General features: G+C 36.0%; 3 protein-coding genes across 11 annotated transcripts in view; 1 reads left to right on the top strand and 2 right to left on the bottom strand.

The window, feature by feature from the left end:
• Window positions 1–3,041, top strand: part of LOC106761817 (acetyl-CoA carboxylase 1) — a 15,883-nt gene extending 12,842 nt beyond the window's left edge. For all 3 annotated transcript variants that reach the window (XM_014645384.2, XM_014645387.2, XM_022780730.1), the window contains 3 exons: window positions 135–311; window positions 422–2,575; window positions 2,684–3,041. In XM_014645384.2, coding sequence (XP_014500870.1) covers window positions 135–311; window positions 422–2,575; window positions 2,684–2,740 — 2,388 coding nt within the window. In that variant the 3' untranslated portion in view covers window positions 2,741–3,041. The remainder of the gene's footprint in view (window positions 1–134; window positions 312–421; window positions 2,576–2,683) is intronic.
• A 735-nt stretch (window positions 3,042–3,776) lies between these two features.
• LOC106759987 (tRNA modification GTPase MnmE) lies at window positions 3,777–8,096 on the bottom strand. 3 transcript variants are annotated; one of them, XM_014643407.2, is made up of 8 exons: window positions 7,336–8,087; window positions 7,121–7,242; window positions 6,828–7,031; window positions 6,242–6,301; window positions 5,831–5,969; window positions 5,371–5,489; window positions 4,629–4,859; window positions 3,777–4,222 (listed from the first exon to the last, which is right to left on the bottom strand). In XM_014643407.2, exons 1-8 carry the CDS (start codon window positions 7,901–7,903, stop codon window positions 4,028–4,030), a joined length of 1,638 nt encoding a protein of 545 aa, XP_014498893.1. In that variant the 5' UTR covers window positions 7,904–8,087; the 3' UTR covers window positions 3,777–4,027. The 3 variants fall into 3 exon arrangements, with proteins under 3 accessions (XP_014498893.1, XP_014498894.1, XP_022636453.1); XM_014643408.2 differs by lacking the exon at window positions 6,242–6,301; XM_022780732.1 differs by lacking the exon at window positions 3,777–4,222 and having other exon boundaries at window positions 4,671–4,863; window positions 7,336–8,096.
• Window positions 8,097–15,412: 7,316 nt separating this feature from the next.
• On the bottom strand, window positions 15,413–22,285 carry LOC106762234 (sulfate transporter 1.3). 5 transcript variants are annotated; one of them, XM_014646018.2, is made up of 14 exons: window positions 20,106–20,225; window positions 19,522–19,877; window positions 19,361–19,409; window positions 19,060–19,267; window positions 18,722–18,902; window positions 18,489–18,554; window positions 18,272–18,385; window positions 18,037–18,153; window positions 17,821–17,947; window positions 17,253–17,539; window positions 16,963–17,153; window positions 16,389–16,474; window positions 16,193–16,269; window positions 15,415–16,070 (listed from the first exon to the last, which is right to left on the bottom strand). In XM_014646018.2, the coding sequence occupies exons 2-14, from the start codon at window positions 19,858–19,860 to the stop codon at window positions 15,927–15,929; spliced, it is 1,986 nt and encodes a 661-aa protein (XP_014501504.1). In that variant the 5' UTR covers window positions 19,861–19,877; window positions 20,106–20,225; the 3' UTR covers window positions 15,415–15,926. The 5 variants fall into 5 exon arrangements, with proteins under 5 accessions (XP_022636456.1, XP_022636457.1, XP_022636454.1 ...); XM_022780735.1 differs by lacking the exon at window positions 20,106–20,225 and adding an exon at window positions 21,788–22,285 and having other exon boundaries at window positions 15,413–16,070; window positions 16,193–16,474; XM_022780736.1 differs by lacking the exon at window positions 20,106–20,225 and adding an exon at window positions 20,782–20,839 and having other exon boundaries at window positions 15,413–16,070; window positions 16,193–16,474.
• Between the last annotated feature and the right edge of the window lie 481 nt (window positions 22,286–22,766).

Genomic DNA, 22,766 nt, shown 5'->3' on the forward strand with positions numbered 1-22,766 from the left:
GGAGGACAATGGTGGTCTTCAATTTAGGGGTCAACAATATATTCTCATTTTTAGCTATATCTCATGCATTTGAAGGATTATTAATGGGAACTTTTTATAAATATTGATGTGATTCTTAATTTGTATAATTTCAGATATACCGAGAAAAGGAGGATACCAGCACTCATAAAGTGGTATACAGTTCAGTCTCGGTTAAGGGTCCACTGCATGGTGTGCCAGTGAACGAAAATTATCAACCTTTGGGAGTTATTGACCGAAAACGTCTTTCAGCAAGAAAGAACAGCACCACATATTGCTATGATTTTCCACTTGTACGTGCTATTTAGTGAATTTAATTGAAATATAAGTGTTCCACTTTTTGTTATGACCGGATGACTCAAGAAGTCAAACCATGTTTCCTGAAGAGATATAATTCTTGCAGGCATTTGAAACAGCTTTGGAACAGTCATGGGCAATCCAACAGCCGGGATTTCAAAGAGCCAAAGATAAAAGTCTTCTAAAGGTAACGGAGCTTAAATTTGCAGAGAGAGAAGGTAGCTGGGGTACTCCTCTTGTTCCTGTGGAGCGTTACCCTGGACTCAATGATGTTGGTATGGTAGCCTGGTTTATGGATATGCGTACCCCTGAGTTCCCATCTGGAAGAACAATATTGGTTGTTTCAAATGATGTGACCTTCAAGGCTGGTTCTTTTGGACCGAGAGAGGATGCTTTCTTCCGTGCAGTAACTGATCTTGCATGTAAAAGAAAACTACCTTTAATTTATTTAGCAGCAAATTCTGGTGCCCGTTTAGGTGTAGCAGAGGAAGTCAAATCCTGTTTCAGAGTTGGTTGGTCTGAGGAATCTAGTCCTGAGCATGGCTTTCAGTATGTATATTTAACACCTGAGGACTATGCTCGGATTGGATCTTCAGTCATAGCACATGAATTAAAGCTTGAAAGTGGAGAAACCAGATGGGTTATAGATACCATTGTTGGCAAGGAGGATGGCCTTGGGGTTGAAAACTTGAGTGGCAGTGGGGCTATTGCTGGTGCCTATTCCAGGGCATACAAGGAAACTTTTACATTGACATATGTGACTGGCAGAACTGTTGGAATAGGTGCTTATCTTGCTAGGCTTGGAATGAGATGCATACAGAGGCTTGATCAGCCCATAATTCTTACTGGTTTTTCAGCACTAAACAAACTTCTTGGTCGGGAAGTATACAGTTCTCACATGCAACTTGGTGGACCCAAAATCATGGCTACAAATGGAGTTGTTCATCTTACAGTTTCCGATGATCTTGAAGGTGTTTATTCTATTTTGAAGTGGCTTAGCTACATTCCTTCTCATATAGGTGGTGCGCTTCCCATTGTTAAGCCTCTTGATCCTCCAGAAAGGCCAGTGGAGTATTTACCAGAAAACTCGTGTGATCCTCGTGCTGCCATTTCTGGAACCCTGGATGGTAATGGAAGATGGCTGGGAGGCATCTTTGACAAGGACAGCTTTGTGGAGACACTGGAGGGATGGGCTAGAACAGTTGTTACAGGAAGGGCAAAGCTTGGAGGAATCCCTGTGGGAATTGTTGCTGTAGAAACACAGACAGTGATGCAAATAATACCTGCTGATCCTGGTCAGCTTGATTCTCATGAGAGGGTCGTTCCTCAAGCTGGGCAAGTCTGGTTTCCTGATTCTGCAACCAAAACAGCCCAAGCAATATTGGATTTCAATAGAGAAGAGCTCCCGCTTTTCATTCTCGCAAACTGGAGAGGCTTTTCAGGAGGGCAAAGGGACCTTTTTGAAGGAATTCTTCAGGCTGGTTCAACTATTGTGGAGAACCTTAGAACATACAAGCAACCCATATTTGTGTACATCCCAATGATGGGGGAACTCCGAGGTGGTGCATGGGTGGTTGTTGACAGTCAAATCAATTCAGACCATATTGAAATGTATGCTGATCGAACAGCTAAAGGTAATGTCCTTGAGCCGGAAGGAATGATTGAGATCAAATTCAGAACAAGGGAATTGTTAGAGTGTATGGGTAGACTGGATCAACAGTTGATAACTCTGAAGGCAAAACTTCAGGAAGCCAAGAGTAACAGGGACCTTGCCGCCTTTGAATCCCTACAGCAGCAGATTAAATCCCGTGAAAAACAGCTTTTGCCTGTGTATACCCAGATAGCCACAAAGTTTGCTGAACTACATGATACTTCCTTAAGAATGGCTGCCAAGGGTGTAATTAGAGAAGTTCTGGACTGGCGTAACTCCCGAGCTGTCTTCTACCAGAGACTTCACCGAAGAATTGGAGAGCAGTCACTGATCAACAGTGTGAGAGATGCTGCTGGTGACCATTTGTCACATGCATCTGCAATGAACTTGCTCAAAGAATGGTATTTGAATTCTGATATTGCCAATAGTAAAGAAGATGCGTGGTTGGATGATGAAGCCTTCTTCAAATGGAAGAATAATCCTGCAAATTACGAGAATAAACTAAAGGAACTGCGTGTGCAGAAAGTGTTGCTTCAATTGACAAACATTGGTGACTCAGCCCTAGATTTGCAAGCTCTACCTCAAGGTCTTGCAGCCCTTTTAAGCAAGGTAAAGAACTTGAACTTTTCACTTCATTAGCTATGTCTTTACTATTTTTTTTTCTTAAACTGTTTAGTTTATTATTTGCTTCATTATATCTTGGAAATTTTGGTGCAGTTGGAGCCATCGGGTCGTGGGAAGTTGACTGATGAACTTCGAAAGGTACTTGGTTAGAGGACCCTGTATGTGTCTTATAAATGTAACGGATCCTATTGATTCCCTAGGCCAAGTTGTTGTCCCCAAGGGAATGAAGGCAGCGCAAATTCCTCATTACTGATGAGATCCGTTGGTTTAAAATGTAAATGACATTAGTCTTGGATTGACTATTAATTTATGCAGTTAGAGGATCAAAACCAGCATCGCCATGTTCCATCTATTTATTTGCTGGTTAGTTAATTCTCTTCCTACATTTGAATAAAAATGTAATAACGTGTAACTTTTTTTTTCTATGCATAACAATTTTGGGTTGTCGGTATATGCTTTCCATCAAGTTACAAATCACCTCTTACGGAAAATATTCATCAAGCTATCAAGTTTTGTAACATCTGATTGTTCCATACAATTATATTTGAGATTTAAAGGTCTGATTTTTACAAAGTTGAAATTATGACAAAATGTTCAAGTTGAAATTATGACAACATTCTTGCGACCATTACCCCCTTCAGAATTTTGTTAACAGTCAGAGTATAAATCAATTTTTGGAGCAATTTTCTTACTAACATCATCCCCTTTAACAATTAGTGTTTTTCTCTGCGCCAGTAAGAGTAAGAGCTTGAGAAGAAGGGAAAGAGGAAGAAGTATTCAAATCATTCACTCCTTTCCCGAAAGCTTGACTTTCTTCTTTCTTTATATACTTAAGAAAAGAAGACAATACTATAAAAAAAAGACTTGGACGAGATCAGATTGAGAACTATAAATAGTAGGAATAGTCTAATGCAGTGGTTAACTAGAAGAAAAAGGGAGAAGAAAGGCATACGATCCCCTGCCACTTCTCATTTTCATGTGTGCAACACGCTATAGTAGCAAACATTTTTGCATAAAAAAATAAAATAACAAATAAAAGACCTGAAAATTAAAAGTCTTACGCGAAGAACGAAAAACTTGGACATCAAATAAGACCTGGGCAAACAACTAAAGACCTCAAAAAGACACAAGCATTTAATGATTTTTGGATACCATGAAATTAAGAACTTCCTAAATTGATTTCCTATTTGCAGTTGCAACGTTGCATCATATTATGGACAGTTGATTTAAAAGTTCTACACAACTCAATTTAAAAATCCTCCCAACCACAGATGGGTTCGGGTGATAATATCAGTACGAGAAACATACAACAAAACTGATCATGGCTTGAAATCCATGGGAAATGTACTGAGCCAGATTGAAGTTGGCGTCCTATACATTAGTGAGAAATGTAAAGGAAGCTAGCTAAAAATCACCACGTACGTATTGGGAGTCTTTCTATTTACCAATACAGAACTTGCCAAATATATTTGATAAAACCTCCTCCGATATATTTTCTCCACTTATTTGTCCAAGGGACAATGCAGCATCCCTCAAATCAATTGTCCAAAAATCCAGAGGCAGTTCCTCCTTTATTGATGTTTGTAACCTTGCAAGTGCTTCCTTGGTCCGAACAAGTTGTTCACATTGTCTCTGAAACATCGTTATATCAGCAAACATAATCCAGATTCAAGACCTCCCCCCCTCCCCAAAGAGAAGAAGCTTATTTTACTACTCTTTTTTGAGTATGTGGGTGCATGTGCAAGAATGTTGTCATGTAACAGAAGATCAACACTAGAGCCATTGCTTGGTTGGAGTGAAAATGGAATAGTAGAAAACAGAGAAGTCTTTGTTGAGTCCAGCAAAATCGTTATTTACCATCAACCATTTTCTTCTTAGCTAAGCATAAATTTGACCATTACTTCTAGTTCTAGTTTACCAAATAAAGATACATGGTCTCTAAGAGTCTATTCGTTCCTTCTCTTCCCATTCAAAAGGTTAAGAAAACTTTGAAGCTACTAATTTGTAAGAAAGATGGAAAGCCAAAATGATAGTTTACCTGATTGACAGTCCATCTGCGACCCCCAGCAGGAATGCCTTCAAGACCCACAATCTGTAATACCGCCCTCTCTAAGTCTTGTAATCCTTGACCAGTAACAGCACAGGTAAACACATGTTTGCTGAACTTTTTATGACTCTGAAATCCTTTGTCCCATTCAGTCTCAGCACAAGGTTTACAATCTATCTTGTTGACCACAAGGATTACTGGGGTGGATGATCCAGTTGATCCCTGTCTTACAACAGAAAGGTTAAGTAAAGATTACAGACTAATATGAATATGCATCTTTTCTTTTCTCACCGCATAATAACAGGTACCAAGCTTAATACTAAAAGAAAAATGAAAGGTGTAATGCAATATTTATTATGTTTAAGAACATTATCCTGCAGAATGTAATTTTTAGGGGTAACGATCTAAATGGTCTTATGCAATTGATCCCACCTAGCAGAAAAAAGTATTTTATCATTGTTGACTATAGGATACCAATGCATTTAAGACAGCCAGGTGTCTGTATGCCAATTTATCATGTCATATGATATTAAGAATATGTTTGTGGTAACATATATAGTTTGATGCTTCCCAGTTAGCATAGATATCTTGATACTACGTTTCTCTCAAATGTTAAATGATGCGACTATTTCTCCTTCAAATAAAATGTTTACGCTGCTATCTATGTCAAAATAGTAATTAGATATAATGAATAAAACAAGGAGAACGGAGGAAAAAAATTATATGGTCAAACCTTGGTAGATTGAATCCTTTCGAGAAGTTTGGTGTCTTCAGATGTCCACCCTTCAACAGCACTCACAGTCATGATAATTACATCAGCACCCCTAGCAACTGCTTCAGACCGCTCTACGCCTAGTAGGAGAATAGAAATATAATTTCAGTATATCATGTGAAGTGATGATGTTAAGTTAAGCAGCAAAACACTAGACGCGTGCGAAAAAAATACATCTAATCCAACTATATAGCTAAGTCATCAGGCAAAGTCTATAGCCGTATTCTATCTAATTTTCACTAGATTTTATTAGTGTTTCATTTAACTACACTTAAAGCAAACAATAATTATTAGAAAGCTTGTATAAAATTACTTTGAGCTGACTATATTTAACTTATCCAAAAAAGAAAGACGATGCTACAAAAACAAAGGAAAATTACAGATATCCTGAACTTAAAGGAGAAAAGAAAGAAAGCCGCACCAATCTTTTCCACAATGTCATCAGTGTCCCTGATGCCTGCTGTATCAAGAAGGGTGATAGGAATACCACTGACACTGATGCTTGCTTCAATCACATCACGAGTGGTTCCAGCAATTTCAGTAACTATTGCCCTCTCACTCTGCATGCTACAAGAAGATCATGCTCAATAAGTTAAACAATCACAATGCTTTACACACACACACACAAAGACATACATACGTATACATATATTTATTATGTGTGTTAGTTCTTCCGCTTAAAGATAAATTATGGACTTGAGACGCAGATTAAGTACAAAAATACTTCGAGAATGATTTAAGTTGGCCAACACCAAGGTTGATATCTACAGAAGAGATTCAACAATAAATATCAAACTTAAGTTTTCGAATAACCAAAATGACAATGACATACTTTGCTCCATGCATTCAGAAGGCTTGACTTGCCAACATTCGGACGGCCAACAATAGCTATCTGAAAGAATTTCATATTAGGATAAAAAAATAGGAACAGCAACAGCCATCCTCATATTCAAATAGAAATAGAATGACAAATTCATTTTGTATCACAAAGTAAATTAAGCCTAATCAACTTTATAAAACCAGCTGGTAAAGTGAGGATTATCCCACTTATATAACTTGTTCATTTCTTAAAAGTTTATGTGAAATTTCCAGCACACTTTTATGCCAAAACCCTCGACATCTTAAGTGTTGCAATAAATATTTTTGAGTGAACCAAGAGCATGTAACAAAATAGGTCTAATAAACCTTATTAGGATACTATTTGTTTCCGTCTACTAAAACTAATGCCAAAACATAACATGTGAGTGGGGACAATCCTTACTTTACAAATGGGTTGTATAGGTTTGAGTTAGATCAAAACCATTTTGTAAGAGAAGAAACAAACTTATGTACCTATTACAGCATATTATGCGATGTGTTCCAAATCAGAAAAAAATGAGAATACCTTAAGAATCTGAATACACTGTTCCAAACCATACCTGTAATCCAGACTGCAGAAGCTTGTCATAGTTTGCTGTCTCCAATGCATTCTCAACGTCTCGTGACATGTCATGGATTTTATCCATAACCAAATTCAAATCCAGAGGCGGCATCTCATCATCGAAGTCTAAACGTGCTTCAATCTCAGTAAGCAACTCAATGCACTGACTTCGCAAAGATCCAACAAGAGAAGAAAAGCCGCCCTGTCAACAGACCCAACCAGCCAAGTCTTACACCAAACATGATGACGATGATGCAGTAAAACACGGAAACAGCGTCGAGTTAAACATACCTGAATTCCTTGCAGTGCAGCATCTGCAGCAGCCACAGATTTGGCGGCGATTAATCTTGCAACATTTTCGGCTTGTGAGAGGTCCAAACGCCCGTTAAGAAAAGCGCGAAGAGTAAACTCGCCTAAAAGAAGAAGACACTAATAAGCAATTTGGATTTGGTTGTCGTGCGAGGGTTAAAAGAGCATTAAGTTTATTCAGAGTAACAGAGACGCACCTGGTTGAGCAAGCGTTGCTCCGGCTTCCAAACAAGTCCTCAGCACGCGGCGCAGACACACTTCGCTCCCGTGACACTGAAGCTCCACCACATCTTCGCGCGTGTACGACCTCGGAGCCAGCATCGGCACCACCAAGACCTCGTCGATGACGTTGCCATCGGAGTCCAAGACGACACCGTATTCGACGACGTGGCTGGTGGGCCGCCACGAGTTCCGGGCGGGCCGGAACACCCGACCCGCAATAGACACTGCTCCAGGGCCCGAAAGCCGAACGATTCCAACGGCGGCAGGTGGCCCCCCCAAGGAAGTCACGATGGCCGCAATTGTGGTCCCACTTCCAACAACCTCGTCGACACACTCTCCCGCTGTCAACCGCTCGTCTTTCTTCACTACTAACTTGTAACTGTCGGAAACTGCACGGTATTTAACGGTTCTGGAGGTTTTGGAGGGAATAAGATAGTGCCACGTGACGCCACAACTCAAACGCAATGCCACAGGAAGGCGCGGCGGTGGAGCGAAGGTGGCGCACGTGTTAATGTGACGAAGCACAGTGCGGAGAGCAGCCATTGATCCAGTTTCCGTTTCTGTCTGGCTGAAGCTTACTCTTTCTCCATCTATCTTTATTTTCCGAAGAAAGGCCCATTTTATCTGTTCCTGACCTGTAATATGGGTTTTGGCCCATCACTGATATTAAGGCTATTTTTTTTTACTTCCTGCACCCCATATGTTGTACCTCTTAAATATTTATACCGTCAACATTTTGAAGATTCTAAATGAAAATGAATTTTGAGCAAAATATGTTGTGTTATATTTTAATGTATCTTTCTTTAAGTAAATAATACAAGCAACATTAGCCTTATATTATATGTATTTGTATATCATCAACTACCGGGGGTGCTATCACCTTTTTCTTTTGTTGATTAATACTTGGATGAGAAATGATAGTAATAAATTTTCATACATTTTAAAATGTATAATTTGTAATAATTAAAATTGATTGAATATCACACAATTCGTAATTTTTTTATTTTCTGAGTTTCATTTGTAAGTTTTAATAAATTTATTTAATAATAACACTGTTTCTTTTTATAAAATTTCAAAAATTATATTAAACAACATAATATTACTTTAACCATTGTTTGGTTCTTTTGGATTTTAGAATTTTGAATATTTCTTCCATGATTTAGTGTTTGGTGTGTGACATTGGGTATATTACAGCAATATACTTATATAAAGTCTTCTATTTGATACTATTTTGGTATGCATTTAACTGTAATTTAATCTTAAGATGTATGATTTTTAAATTTTTCTTAATTTGCACTGAATTTCAATTTCAGTTTTTGCTTTTTGTCTCATTTTATCTATGAACATTCTTCCAATGTTTATTATTTAAATGGTGAAGAATGAAATTAAAAAAAAAAACAAAAACCATTTAAAAATAAAAAAAATGCATGGGGAATAATAAGAATTACCTCTAAGTTAGACTAAATGCTCCCATTTTTTAAATAAGTGGTGCTTTTATAATTTTATAATAAATAGTTTTTATTTATTTTATAGGTAATTTTTTATTTTAAAAATAATTAAGTTTAACTATGTTAATATTGATTAAATGATTATTTCAATTTTTAAGAAAATTATTTAAAGAATAAAATTAGAAAATATCAAAAAAGGTTATTTTATTTTATTATGTTATGGTGTATCCAAACTATACAATGTTAATTTTCAAATAAATAATCACTTTGATTATGATTTTTTATTTTAAATTCTTGAGTATGTGTGTTTTCTGGTCCCATCAATGTGCATTTTCTTGTGAAAGGTAGTAGAGGACATTAATTATTGCATTTAATATCAGTGTGATCGAACATTCTCTTACTTAAGTATTAGAATACATTATGTAGGTATCATTCGAGAGATTGTAGAGCAAGCAAATACTACATCAAATCAAGCGAAGCAAAGATTTTAACAGGTGAAAAGAGAGAAGGAAGTTAGGAACCGAATCACTTCAGAGTTATTAGTACTCAACCAATACAACAAACATTTTGACATCTATGGGATCGAACGAGTACTTATAAACTCATATAGTAACTACAAGGAATATGATAAGTCGTTGTGCTAGAAGAAGCTTCAGACAACCACCCAAGGAAGATGATAAGGAACCTACAGAAGCGAATTGGTGAAACGCAGAGCAAATATGAGGAATAGTTAAAAGCCTTACGCACAGAGACACTACCCAGACCGACCAAACAACCGCACGATGAACCTGGCCACGATTTAGGAAAGTAGTAGAGCAAGCAAGGATCATAACCCATCTTTTGTGATAACGGATACAATCGAGATATTCTTGTTCACTGCGGGCGTTGTGGAGACCCCTTACGTGATAATTGGAGAATGCCTATTTTCAACAAGTATGATAGCTCCATCGACTCGGACGAGCATATCAGAATGTTCATGAACCAAACGATAATGTTTATGATGAAAAATGTTATTTAGTGCAAATTTTTCTCTACCTCGTTAAAGGGAGAGGCCTTGACTTGCTTTTCTTTATTCCCATCAAACTCTATAGATTCTTTTACCACAATCCGGTTGAAATTTGGAGCTTAGTTTGTCACGAGTCAACCACACCACTTGATCTCGTCAGACCTTCATAAACCAACTCGGAAAATTAGCTTGTGAATAGAAATCTTAGTCCTAACATTGTCATGTACCACATGATTGATAAGTGCAAAAAAGTAGTAAATTTCCATATGGATTTTTGGCACTTCTGTGTTGAATTGGGTACATTTGTATCAATTTTCCCCAATATAAGAAAGAGGAAATGTAATCACATATTTCTGAGTTGTTGATTAAAAATGAAATCGTTTGATCCCTATTTTGTATATATTTCAGGTAAATTAAGAGAGAAGAGTAAATCCTGCAACATTTCGCCCAAGCTAGAATGATCTCGCTTAAGCTAGATTCATCCAGGAAACCATTGTTTTAAAAGTCATTTTCGCTTAAGCGAGAATGATTATCTTCTCCAAGAAGTTTCTTCTTGCTTAAGCGAGAATAATTTAGCTTAAGCGAGAATTCGGGCAGTATATATACTCACGAGACAGAAAGAAAGAAAAGAGGACGAAGAGCGCGGAAGCAAGTCACAGAGCTACGAAAAGGGTTTTTCTTCCACTTTAGTTGTAGGATCTTCTTCATCTCTTAGAATGTCAATCTTCACCATGAGTGGCTAATATCTTTTCTTGGAATTGAATGTAATCGATTAGAACTCGGATGTAATATGATGATATTTATATATAACATTTCTGTTTTTATTCAATATTGGTATTTTTGTTTTACTCTTAGTGCTTGATTCTATCTGATCAATAGTTTCATGAACGTGGGTTTTAGATTTGACTGGAAATTATCTCTAAAATCTTATCTGAACAAGAATATTTGATATCATGTGATGCTAGGGATAGATTTCAGCTTATCAATTGCTTTTAACACTTGAACATAATGTTGGACAGTTTGTTGGATATGTGAGGAATCAATATTCAAGGAACTGATCTTATGAATTTCATATGTGAGTAATCGGTATAAGTGACTTTTGCGTGTTGCATTAATATTGGTAGTTTCAGTTGCTATATGTTTATATTCATCCAGATTGCAGACGAGTGAGATATATGAATTCAATCCTAACTTCTCTTATTAAACTTTCCTTTTTATTTGTTGTTATTATCTTACTTTTATGCTAGTATAAATTATCAAAATCCATTATGAATTAGAGTGAATACCCATGTATATATGTTGTTTGAGATAAATTTATCTAATTAATTGAAACTGTTCCTCGTGGGATCGACACTCTTACTAAAAAATCATTATACTATAGTTGATTATTGGTACGCTTGCCAAAAGTTTTACAATGATCACAGCGTTACCACCTACCCCATTCGTTGATAGTTTGTGTATGTAGTCCGTTCAAAACCTTGATAAACTAAGGAAGAGAGTAGTAAATTTCATGTGGGTGGAGGAGATAATAGAATTTTGGAAGCAAATGAGAGTCGAGTCATCCATAAATAATAAGGATGACATAAAATTGCTTGGGAAAAGAGGTACAAGGTCCAAGGAACCCATTAAAGGGTTGCATATTTTCATCAATACACCCCATGAACACTCCCCAAGCAAAGATCATGGAATAAGTCTTGATTACAAATCTTTTGCCTCCATTAAGGAAAAAAGCCACCCCTCCTAACGTGGATGGTAACAAACATTGTCTTTACATTCGCAATCTTGGACACACTAAGAAGGAGTGTGCCGCCCTATGAAATAAAATTGAATAATTGATTTGAGTGGGACATCTAAGAAAGTTTTTTAAAGTCGAACGAGCTAAAAGAAGTCTCATTCGCAGGCATAGACTGCTAAGAAGTTGTTCACCTAGAAAGGAAGGTTGAAGATCTAGTTGACGTAGGGAATCGATTTGGCGAAAAAGTCGTAGTAGGAGCAAAAGTAGAGATTGTCCCTTAAAAGGGGGTAATCAACACATTTTCAGGAGGTTTCTCAAGAGAAGGATCATCACCTTTTGCTCAGAAGAGGCATATTTGAGCATTAAAAACAATGCACCTGGTGGAAAGACGTGTGAAAAACATGTCTCTTATCACATTCATAAATGAAGATTTTAAAGCACCCAATCTCGATCAGGATGACCAGATGGTGATAACGATTGAGCTTTCTAATTATGGAATTGGAAAGGTTTTGGTTGATCAGGACAACTCAGTCATCATCTTATACTAGAAAACATACATATACAAAGAATTCATTGTACTCTACAATGAGCATATTGTTGAATTTTTTCGGTGAAAAGGTAAACACAAGGGAAAATTTGGACTTGCGAACGTGCTTGGAACTAGATTTAACAATAGAGAGATCTAAATTCGGTATCTCTTGGTAGAGACAAACACATTTTACAATGTGCTACTCAGTCGATCATGCTTGAAATTTCCACAGTGTCCATACATCCCCTAGGGATGAAATTTCCATCTGACAACGACAAGATTTGCAAAGTGTACGTAGATCAAAAGACGGCTAGAGAGTGCTATGATGTTGTCTTTAAGTGTTGCTTGCTCTGTGGGTGTCATCAGGGTATCACACCAAGAGATCAATCGTTTAGGATTCCTAGTCTACTAAAAAAGGAACTTGGGCTATTCATTCTTAAAGTAATATTTACAACCCCCCACCTTAATCACCACCTTGAAGTATTTGTCCTTAAATTTTTTATACGAAGCAATAAAAAGTTGAAAAAGCCACTTATTGGACACACTTATCAAAGACAATCACCGCACCTTTGGGTTTTTTCGGGTGCAAAAATGATAAAGAAATAAGGTCAAAGTAGGGGTTAAGCCGGAAGGCCTTACACACTATTTTGAATACTTGAATGGCCACCCAGGGATTTGGGTGGAGGTAGGTCAAAGCAACGCTTACCACCTATAATACTCCTATATGGAAATCATCAAATGGGATATGCTTGCACTAGTTAGAGAAGAAACAAACGTACACGAAAAAGAAGTCCAACTTTGAATCTCCTCGACTGTGACATACTCACTTGTTCTCTTTACACACCCTGGGATTGACGACATAATCATCGATGTTATCCCCAAGAATGTGAAACCACTCAATTAAGCCCAATAGCTTACTTCCCCACTGGTACCAAGAGTTATGTTCATGAGTTTCATGGGACAATGTCGTGACCCAAAATCTCTAGCAAGTTTAACTCATCCTGCTCCAACGACGCATCAATTTCGACCCACCAGTCGCACTTTATGTAGACCCCTTCAACATTTATTTCTTATTGCCGACATTATTCACATTTTTGGTGGTAGTTATAATTAATGGCATAGTCCATTTGGTTGACCTTTGGCTTCCTAAACACAATTTGATAGGTGATGACGACGAGGTGTCGTCATCATACTCTTGGTCATCTCTAGTAGAGGACTCTCTTGAAAAAGAAATGCTCATTCTCATGAAAAAGAAATACTCACGATAGACATTATTAACTTAAGAGAAAAAGAATGTAAAGATTGATCGGTATATGTAGAATCTCGTAAGAAGAAGTGTGAAAACAGGCCATTTGCCCTCTTATTTATAGAGGACGAAGGCCAATAGTTACATCATCTGGATTGTCCAATCTAAACATATCTAATGGCTAAGAACACATGATACTTCACATCTTGTGTCAGAGTTGGCAACACACGAAACGAGGTGTTCCAACTTTTCAAGCCAATAATAACTTTTTCAAATACATCTAATCAAAGGCTAATATTTAACAATACTACCAAATTACTTTCATAGAGCGTTCATCCCATTGCAACCAATCCTTGACCGCTTGGTTTAAAGGACATGTGTATAGTACGAGCTTAACCAATTCAATGTAGATCCGTCGGGTTAACCTTGACATAGTATAATCAAACTAATCCAACAATATAATTGGGGGGATGAACAAAGTCATACCGTCTTATAAAAAAATCCAACCAATTACTTGAGTTATCGATCAAACATATGTCTAACGTGATTAAGAGTATCTGCATAGATTAATAGGTAAGGAGAAAAAAAAATTAGAAACCGAATAATTTCGAAATTATTAGTACTGAACCAGTTCAATATAATATTATTTAGGCTTAATAACACTAATGGTCCCTATTTTTGTCACGTGCATTCGTTTTGGTCCCCATATTTTTTTTTGTTTAATGTTGTCCTAAAGATCGTAATTTGTGTTCAATTTAGTCCTTTTTACTAACGTCCTCTAATTCGATAACGACCAGATCTCCACATGTGCAATTAGAGAGTGAACTGTCATTTATGTTCTGACGTGGACTAGATCAGTCATCATCATAGGGACCACATTCGAAAATAATTAACAGAAATGAGGACTAGATTGAACAACATTCATTCATTACAAAACACAGTGCCACATCACCATCTTCTTCAACCTTCAGCCCAACCAAAAATCAAAACCCTAATTTCTTTCTAAAAATCTAACCCTAGCGCCGCCACACCTAAACCCTCAGGTCACCACCGCAATCACCACAGACCTGCAAACAAAAATCACATTCACACACCCTTTTTATCAAAACCTTGTCAACGGTTTCAATCACAGCATCAACAACTCTAACTTTACAATTAAAGAGAACCAACAAGGAAAAAGAGGAAACTTGGACATTGTTCATGGACTTGAGTTAGTAAAAACTTTAACTTGTCAGGAGAAATAAAGGAGAACCCATTTATTGCAACAACAAGAAGAAGATTGGGAAGGAGACATGGCTCATCAACCACCAAGATGGGGAATGTTAACCACGAACCTCACTTTTGCTTTCACTGAAGTAAATTAAAAAACCCTAACCCTAATTTCACTCTCTCCCTTCGTCAAAAATTAGGTTCCATTAAATAAATCATATTTCTTTCAAAATCCACCTCAATGTGGCTGAAGGACTCCACCTGGGCAGTTAAATGGCACATCAACACTGTTGTGTACAGCTGGACTGTTTGCCGTTAACGATTTAAACGACGTTTGTAAAAAGGATCAAATTAAACAAAATTTACATTCTTTAGGACAAAATTGAACAAAAAAAAATTTGGGAACCAAAACGATTACACGTGACCAAAATAGGGACCATTAGTGCTATTAAGCCTATTATTTACTATATTAATTAACAAATGCAAAAGAAACATCAAAAAGCTAGGATTGTCTGTCCATTAGCAAATTCAAAAGCAATAGTGTCTTTCTCTTATTTAAAAGATTATTTCAAATACAGTTTCAAAGAGTTGTTAAGAAGTTGTTCTCAAACTATCTTTGTGTTTATTTATTTACATACTTAGTGTTTTAATTGACTATTTTTATTTATTTTAAATTGAATTTAATAATTTTTAAAACTATAAAATGAGAAAAATCATATCTACCAAATTAGATTATTCATTAAATTTTAAAATAAAATAAAATTACATATTAAATACTTATTTTTTAATTATATAAAATGAATCCGTAATTTAAAGTTCTAACTAGTTAAGGCAAGAATCTCTACTTTTTATATTCGAAACTGACGCTTGAATACTTTCGAAAGTGAAACACTTTTTACAAAGTGTGCTTACATGAATCTGGCTTTGTTTAGCCTCTTGGTTCATGCAAGAACCAAGGATGATTCATTCACCTGTTCCATCTGTCTGTACGTAACAAGAAGAAAGAAAAAGAAAATCCACCTGCTCCATTCATCTCCTCAAACTTGGTCAATTACAAACACAAAATGGAAGGAAAAAAAGGGTACAATTTATTTGCTTTATATATTCTTGTAATAATTTCTGTGGTTCAATAAGAGAGGAAGGGATGATGAACAACTGCTTCCCTTCTGAAAATGAGACCATATATACTTCATACAAACAACCAAGTAAAGCTGTAACTTGTAATTTTATCTTTCTTTTCAAAATATCAACTTTAATCTACACACTTTAGGATAAGGATCCTACAAAGCACTAACTGTAGCATTCCACTACACCTTTTTCTGTCTAATCCTTTACTACCTAACTACTATACTGAAGATTTCTGGTCTCTACTCTCAACAATATTTCATCTTTTTCAAGGGTCCTCAACCACCTTTGGAGAACAATATGCAATAGCCTCTGCAACGGTGAGGAAGATCTTGTCCTCTCCTATTGCGTTTACAAAATTGGATGCGTAAAGCTTCTCTGTCACTACTGGACCAGGATTTGCCAGAACAAGCTTGCATAAAAGGAAGAACTCACGGTAAGATGCTATGCTAGTTACATAATATATCATTTTCTAATCACTCATGCATACATATTTATGAGCATATTATTCTTGGCCAGAAGTTAATTAGTTACCTCAACTCCTCTCTTTTCAAGACTTCTATGTAACTCTTGGAAGGCTTGGATGCCACTTGTATCAATATCAGTAACGGCTGCATCATGAACACCAAACTCAATAAATAATAAAAAATTAACAAGACGAAAATGAAGGTTTTACTCCGGGAATTTGTAAGGGGTATAACGAATTTAGGATTAAAATAAAGACTCTCACGTGACATTTCAACTATCAAAAACTGGATTTTTGTGGGGTAGTCTCCTTTCACTTTTTCTTCTTCATCCGTCAGCCATCTTAATGTCCTGCAAAAGAGTAATTATTAGGCGACCTCAATATGCTAGATTGAAGCACAGTTTCACAAAATTACGTTATAATTCTCTTTTAAATCAACCCTCACTCTTTTCCACCGGATTTATACCTCATTGTAATCACTCAAATTTTGTGGCACCTTGAAAAGATTAAGGGTTTTTTGTACAATGACAAACTCTATTCCTCTTTCTTTATCAGTGTAAGATATATTGGATAGAGACTGGGTATTTTTTTTCATTAGTAACAATGTTAGTATTTTTACATCGACATCTAAATTTTGTAGCATGGTGCGTATGGTGTTCCCTATGTTTTGAATCACATATCTGTTCTTAATCCTTAGGCATTTAGATTACTGCCAAAAAGCTTTTTCAATTAAGTTAGTGTTCAGATTGGATTGTTTCACTTCAGCTCATTCAAAAGAGTAAAGTATAAAACAATTTCTCGTTGTAAACGAATAAACAAAGGAGGAACAAGCCTTTACCTTTCTTTGACATAATTGGAGTTGGAAAAATATACCGCAGAATCAACTCTCACAATCAGTACACCTGGAACCTTACTAGCTTCTGGATATTGTTGGATGTTTCTATAGACATTAGTCCTAGGAATCTTCCCCAGAATTGCGGTTCGGGGTCTTGTTACTTGTAGTAGGATCTTTGCAAAGGATATACAGACCTGCCATAGAATGTAGCAATTAACATACGAAATAAACAAGATTAGTCAGAAATTACTTTGACCTTTTAGAGCAAGATAAGCATTGATTATAGCACTTACAGCAATTAGAAGTCCTATCTCAACCGAGACAAAAACAACGCCAAAGAATGCACCCATGCAAGCGACAAAGTCAAATTTATCTATCTTCCAAATCAAAATTGCTGCCTCATAGTCTATAAGGTTGACGACAGCAGAAATGATGATGGCAGAAAGAATGGCATTTGGAGTGTACTTAAAAAGTGGAGTGATGAATTCCAGGGTTAAGAACACAACTACTGACATCACAATGTTAGAGACTGCAGTTTGGCAGCCAGCCATGAAATTTACTGCTGACCGAGAGAAAGAACCTGAAGGTAACAAAAGTATAGATCAGGGGATAAAAAACTACATAAATCACTAGACTACAAGATAAACGTAGTCTCAAATTCTCTTTATGTACAGGTAGACATTAAACTCTATAGGAATAGATCCAACTTTATCTCCTAGTATTTTGTTTTTTCCATTTTTGTTTGGTATTTTAAAGCTAAAAGAAGATATTTATGAAACATGACCACCTTTACATATTTCTTAGACATGCAATTTTTATGACAATAGTAGATAGATACATAAACCTTGTCTACGAGCTTACCAGTTGCCACATAACAGGAAGTCATTGAACCAACAATATTCATTGTTCCTAGTGCAACCATTTCTTTGTTTCCATCCAGTTGATAGTCCTTCATAGATGCAAATGTTCTTCCAATTGCCGAGGCTTCCTGGCCATCGAAATGTAATGGTTTAATTAGAACTACATGAATAAAATGGACAACTCTTTAAGAGAGGTATTGGTGTCAAAGTTACTCACAGTCAATGCTATCATGCCTGCCACGATGCCAACTTTAAAACCTTTTCCAAGGTTTTCTCCTGTTAAATAAAGATCTTTAACAGATGATGGATTGATTCCTCTTTCTATTTTTCTCACCTTCACATATCAATGACAAAAACTTCAATTATGATGTAACTAATATTATGACACTTTCGCCATCAGTTGTTCCTAAAATACGTTATCAGTCTTTTGATGAGAATGAACATATACTTACAATTTCTACTCCTTTCTTATCTGCACGGGTTATGAATACAAAAAAAGTGGACAAAATAACGGATATCAATGGAGCAATTGCTGGCAGCCAGAATAATCTCCTGTTTTTCTTTCCCTGACGCACATAATATGAATGAATGAGAAAACAATTTACAAACTCCTAACGATTAGTTAGTGAATAATAGCAAAGTGCATAAAGGGGAGGTATAATGCCTTACAATGTATTTGGTGACCAGAAGAAAACCCAAAAAACTAGCTCCAATGACTATAGTTTCCCAGTTCCACTGCAAGATAAAGTGTTATAAATTATTGGTCAATTTTGTGTTCAACACACAGATAACAGTAACACTAACAGTTGGCTATCTAAATTTAGGCACGGACTTGTTCAGATTAGGATTCCTGGTAATTAATAATTTGCATGTATATTGAGAGAGAGAGAAGGAGAGTATACTCCATGATGGGCTGTATGGAATACTGAATGCAGCACAGAGACAATATCAGTTTTCGTTGTGAACATTTTAGTTTTAATGCCAAGGAAACCTTTGAGCTGTTGAAGGGAAATTGTGATAGCAGCACCCCCCATAAAACCGACAATAGCAGCATGGGATAGGAAGTCTATCAAGAATCCTAACCTGGTTAAATAAATAAATAAATAAATAAGGCAACTATGGTGTGATATTAAACAGTGTAACATTAGTTGTAACTGGTAGCGGTTGCACAAGACATAAACTTCAGTGATTGAAATGTCCAAATGCAAAATCCATATATTGGGCGGTAGTGTTGTCATACCTAAGAACACCAAGCGTTGCTTGAGTAATCCCAGCAAAAAAAGTGGCTGTAAAAGCAAGTCGCTGATATTCTTCCGCATTTTTAATAGGATCAAACTCATTACTAAGTAGGGTCCCCAACAAGAGAGAAACCACTGCTACAGGTCCTATAGCAATATCACGAGAGCTACCCATGACAGCATAGATCAATGGTGGAACAAAACTTGAGTCTGTAAACGGGTAGAAAGAACAAAATACAAAAGGATCAGTCTAACGTGCAAAGAAAAAAATGAGCTGCTGGTGAGAGGCAAGTACAGTCTTACACAGTCCATACTGTGGAGACAAATGTGCAAGCTTGGCGTATCCAATATCCTGTTTTTCAGCCAAACATTAGAAGTTAGAACCGTGTAAAATGGGGCATGCAACAGGAATTATTCTCATAGCCTTCAAAACTTGAAATCCACAGTAAAGCAAATTTAAATACCTGAGGAATGCAAAGACTTGCAATAGTGAGACCAGATATTAAATCCCCTCTAAATTTTTTAAGGTTGTAACTTCTTCCCCACTTAAGTATTGGAAATATGGCCTCAATACCGAGGATGAACTTCCTTGATATAGATTGATCTTTGAAGGGTCTTAGAGGATCATCAGCAAAGAATGTTTCTTTAATGGTGGCTTGGAATTCCTTGAAGAGGTTCTGTCTTGGAGGAACTGCCACTTTGTAGACTTGTGGTACCTGACCATGTGAAGAAGACGACATACTTCTCAGATCGATCTCTTTGGTTTCAAGATTCTGATCAGAAGGACGGCCCATTGAAGTCATCAACCGGGACCTTCAGTCTGTAATACAGGGAAAAGTCGTAACCAGAAAAAACTGGGAAAAATAAGGACATCAAGGAGTGTGATTGATTAGCAATCACAAAATATGGTTTATACTGCATGCAATAATGAAGTTTACCATGTTGCTTAAAGCTATAATATATAGTCCAATAATGAAGATAATCAGGCACCTACTATGGAATTTTAGATGTTGATTTGTGACTGATAGATTTTGAAATGCTTACTAACCTGAATAGAAGAGGAGGGGATACGTGATAAAAGATTTGAATGGTCACTGGTTCAAACTGTAATGTCTACTTAAACAGGTAAGGTGTGGATTATAACCTCAAAGACTTTATCTTTCAGGTCAATGTTATCAAGCTGGGATTGGAAAACAAGACTATATATGTGTGAACCGGATCGAATGAATACAAGTCAAAATCATACATTACAATGCTTAACATTCAATCCTGACCAAACTACCCTGGAATTCCCAAGTCAGACATTCTTCTTCTAGCAAGTATCTATCGTAACTTCAGAAGAACGACGGAGAATACAATAAGTATTGTACGTTTTGGGAACCTTAGTACAGCTAGAAGTTAATAAAATCAAATTACAACATGCAATTTCTATGTGCTTTTAGTAAAATGCAAGAAGTCAATAAAGTTCAAATAAAGAAAAAGACAAAGAAATTAAACATGTCAATGGCAACCATCCATTGGAAGTACTAATTCTTGGGAGAGGAATTGTTAGCCGATTTATTGTCAAATCTCAAGACTAATTTGATCAAAAGAAAGATTTCGCAGATTTTATGATGACTATCAACATCTCTAATGTAAGCTAAAGATAATCAGAGAATAGAGTTCATATTAAGGAAGAGCGATGGCAAAATTTGTATCCAGTAGTAAATGGTCTTTGTTTGAACCTCTTCATAAGCCCGAGCACGAGTGAACTCACGCACAAGTCCCTCTCACTTACGAACCATAGGTACAAAATTCTCAATTATCATCCTTTTTAATTCCAGAACAATTAAAAACACGTAACTCTCAGACAAGATTAGAAAGGAATCAAATTCTTAAACCTCAATAGAATTTAAAAAACCATTAAGTCACTCCAAAGGGAAATAAACAATATTCAACAAGTCCAAAGTCCAAATCGTGTTTTGACTGAACAACAGAGCACAATAATTGAATCTCAATAAATCGCTTCCTAATGTGAAAACAAATATATAATTATCACACCCTTGATCCATAATTTACATCCATAATATGCATTCTACAAACACTAATATCTAATACCATTTACCTGATTTCACTTTATGTGGCTGCAGGGTAAAACAGTAAAGAACATGACAGCATAATTCATTCAGAACCAGACAACCAAAATGTGGACTTTTTCCAACTCTCAGCCCTTTGTGATTTACGAACCACCAAGTGCTTATTCCAAAATCGTTTGGAGAATAAAGTCCAAAATAGACTCCCAACAAACACAACCTTCTTAGGCTTCTCATGCAAGCCATTGCCAGTGGAGGATTCCAATTACACTAACACCAAAAGTATTCTTTTTTGTTCACAGACTCACTTTAACCCTTCCCGTGTCAGAATTCATGTAAAAGCACAAAAGAAAAAATTACAAAGACAGAATGACCCACAACACACGGAAGTGAAAATAAAAAACACTAACTATCAAACAGACAAATTTTTACATGCTAGACATGTGGGTTTATATATATATATATATATATATATANATCAAACAGACAAATTTTTACATGCTAGACATGTGGGTTTATATATATATATATATATATATATACATATATATATATATATATATATATATATATATGCATATCTCAAGAGGGAATTACTACCCAGAAATTAAAAGAGTAAACTAAAGAGGTTGGGCTTCCACTCCCTACGTATCATTACCATAGGTTTTCCTTCTCACATGTCTCTCTGAAAAGACTGCACTTCTACTTTTGATCGTAAAAGCCGGAGCAGACAAAGTGAAAAACGCAGCAGGGCTGGGGAACGGAGCAGTTACATTAAAGAAAAAAAACCAACAGAACCCGGCACAGTCAGCGAATACTTTGTCCTTAAACATGTTGTTTTACAAAAGGAGTTTTTTAATAAATTTATTTAAGGAAAAAAAAAAACCCCAATAACTGTCCAGGTTCGATGAATCATTCGGGTTCAGTTCCAGGTGTTAACTCTTGAATCTGAACCTACAATAAGGTTTGGTTAACAATCGTGAACCTCGGAGGACAAACCCTATTTGGTCGCCGATAAAAAATGTGTATCCAAACGTCCGACAGCAAGAGAAAATAGAAAAGAAGATCCCAAAACTAAAAACGGAAAGGTTAAAGCTAGCTATTGTCCCCACGATACCTTTCCCAGAAAGAAAGAGCGCACTTGGTTTACAAAGCTTATTTTAATATGAAGTACAATTTATTATTAATTCTAATGATTAACGTATTAATATATACTTGCATGGTAACACTGTTTCTTGCGCTGGTTCAACTCTCATTTATATTTCTAAAATAAATAAAAAATATTATAATTTTGACACTTCGAAAACAAAACCAGATGGAGTAGTAATCACTCTATTAAAAATGTTGTAACTTGCAACTTTGGAAGTGCGATTGACATTTGAGAGTGAGAGTATTTTACTTTGGAGAGATCATTCGGATATTTGAAAATAAAATTTGGAAAATTCCAGTGTAAGTTTTTATGAACGTAACAGATAAAAAAATTGTTTAATTCATATAAATTAAAGATTATTTAAATGTTGATAATTGTTAATATTATATTAATGGTAAAAATATTTATAAAAAAAAATTAAAATTAATTATTAAAATGCAAAAAATGATAATTTATTAAATTGAAATAATTTATTATTATTATTATT

Source organism: Vigna radiata, chromosome 5, assembly GCF_000741045.1.
Source record: "Vigna radiata var. radiata cultivar VC1973A chromosome 5, Vradiata_ver6, whole genome shotgun sequence".
In the NCBI taxonomy this organism is placed as follows: domain Eukaryota; kingdom Viridiplantae; phylum Streptophyta; class Magnoliopsida; order Fabales; family Fabaceae; genus Vigna; species Vigna radiata.

Coding starts and splice junctions, on each gene's coding strand:
- LOC106762234 (XM_022780735.1), bottom strand. CDS start 19,860: ATGACTTCAATGGGCCGTCCTTCTGATCAGAATCTTGAAACCAAAGAG. Junction 18,903..19,059: donor GCAACGCTTGGTGTTCTTAG/GTATGACAACAC, acceptor TTATTTAACCAG/GTTAGGATTCTTGATAGACT. Junction 18,386..18,488: donor TTCTGGTCACCAAATACATT/GTAAGGCATTAT, acceptor TATGTGCGTCAG/GGAAAGAAAAACAGGAGATT.
- LOC106759987 (XM_014643407.2), bottom strand. CDS start 7,903: ATGGCTGCTCTCCGCACTGTGCTTCGTCACATTAACACGTGCGCCACC. Junction 5,970..6,241: donor TTCTGAATGCATGGAGCAAA/GTATGTCATTGT, acceptor TGTAGCATGCAG/AGTGAGAGGGCAATAGTTAC. Junction 4,860..5,370: donor AAAGGATTCAATCTACCAAG/GTTTGACCATAT, acceptor GTTGTAAGACAG/GGATCAACTGGATCATCCAC.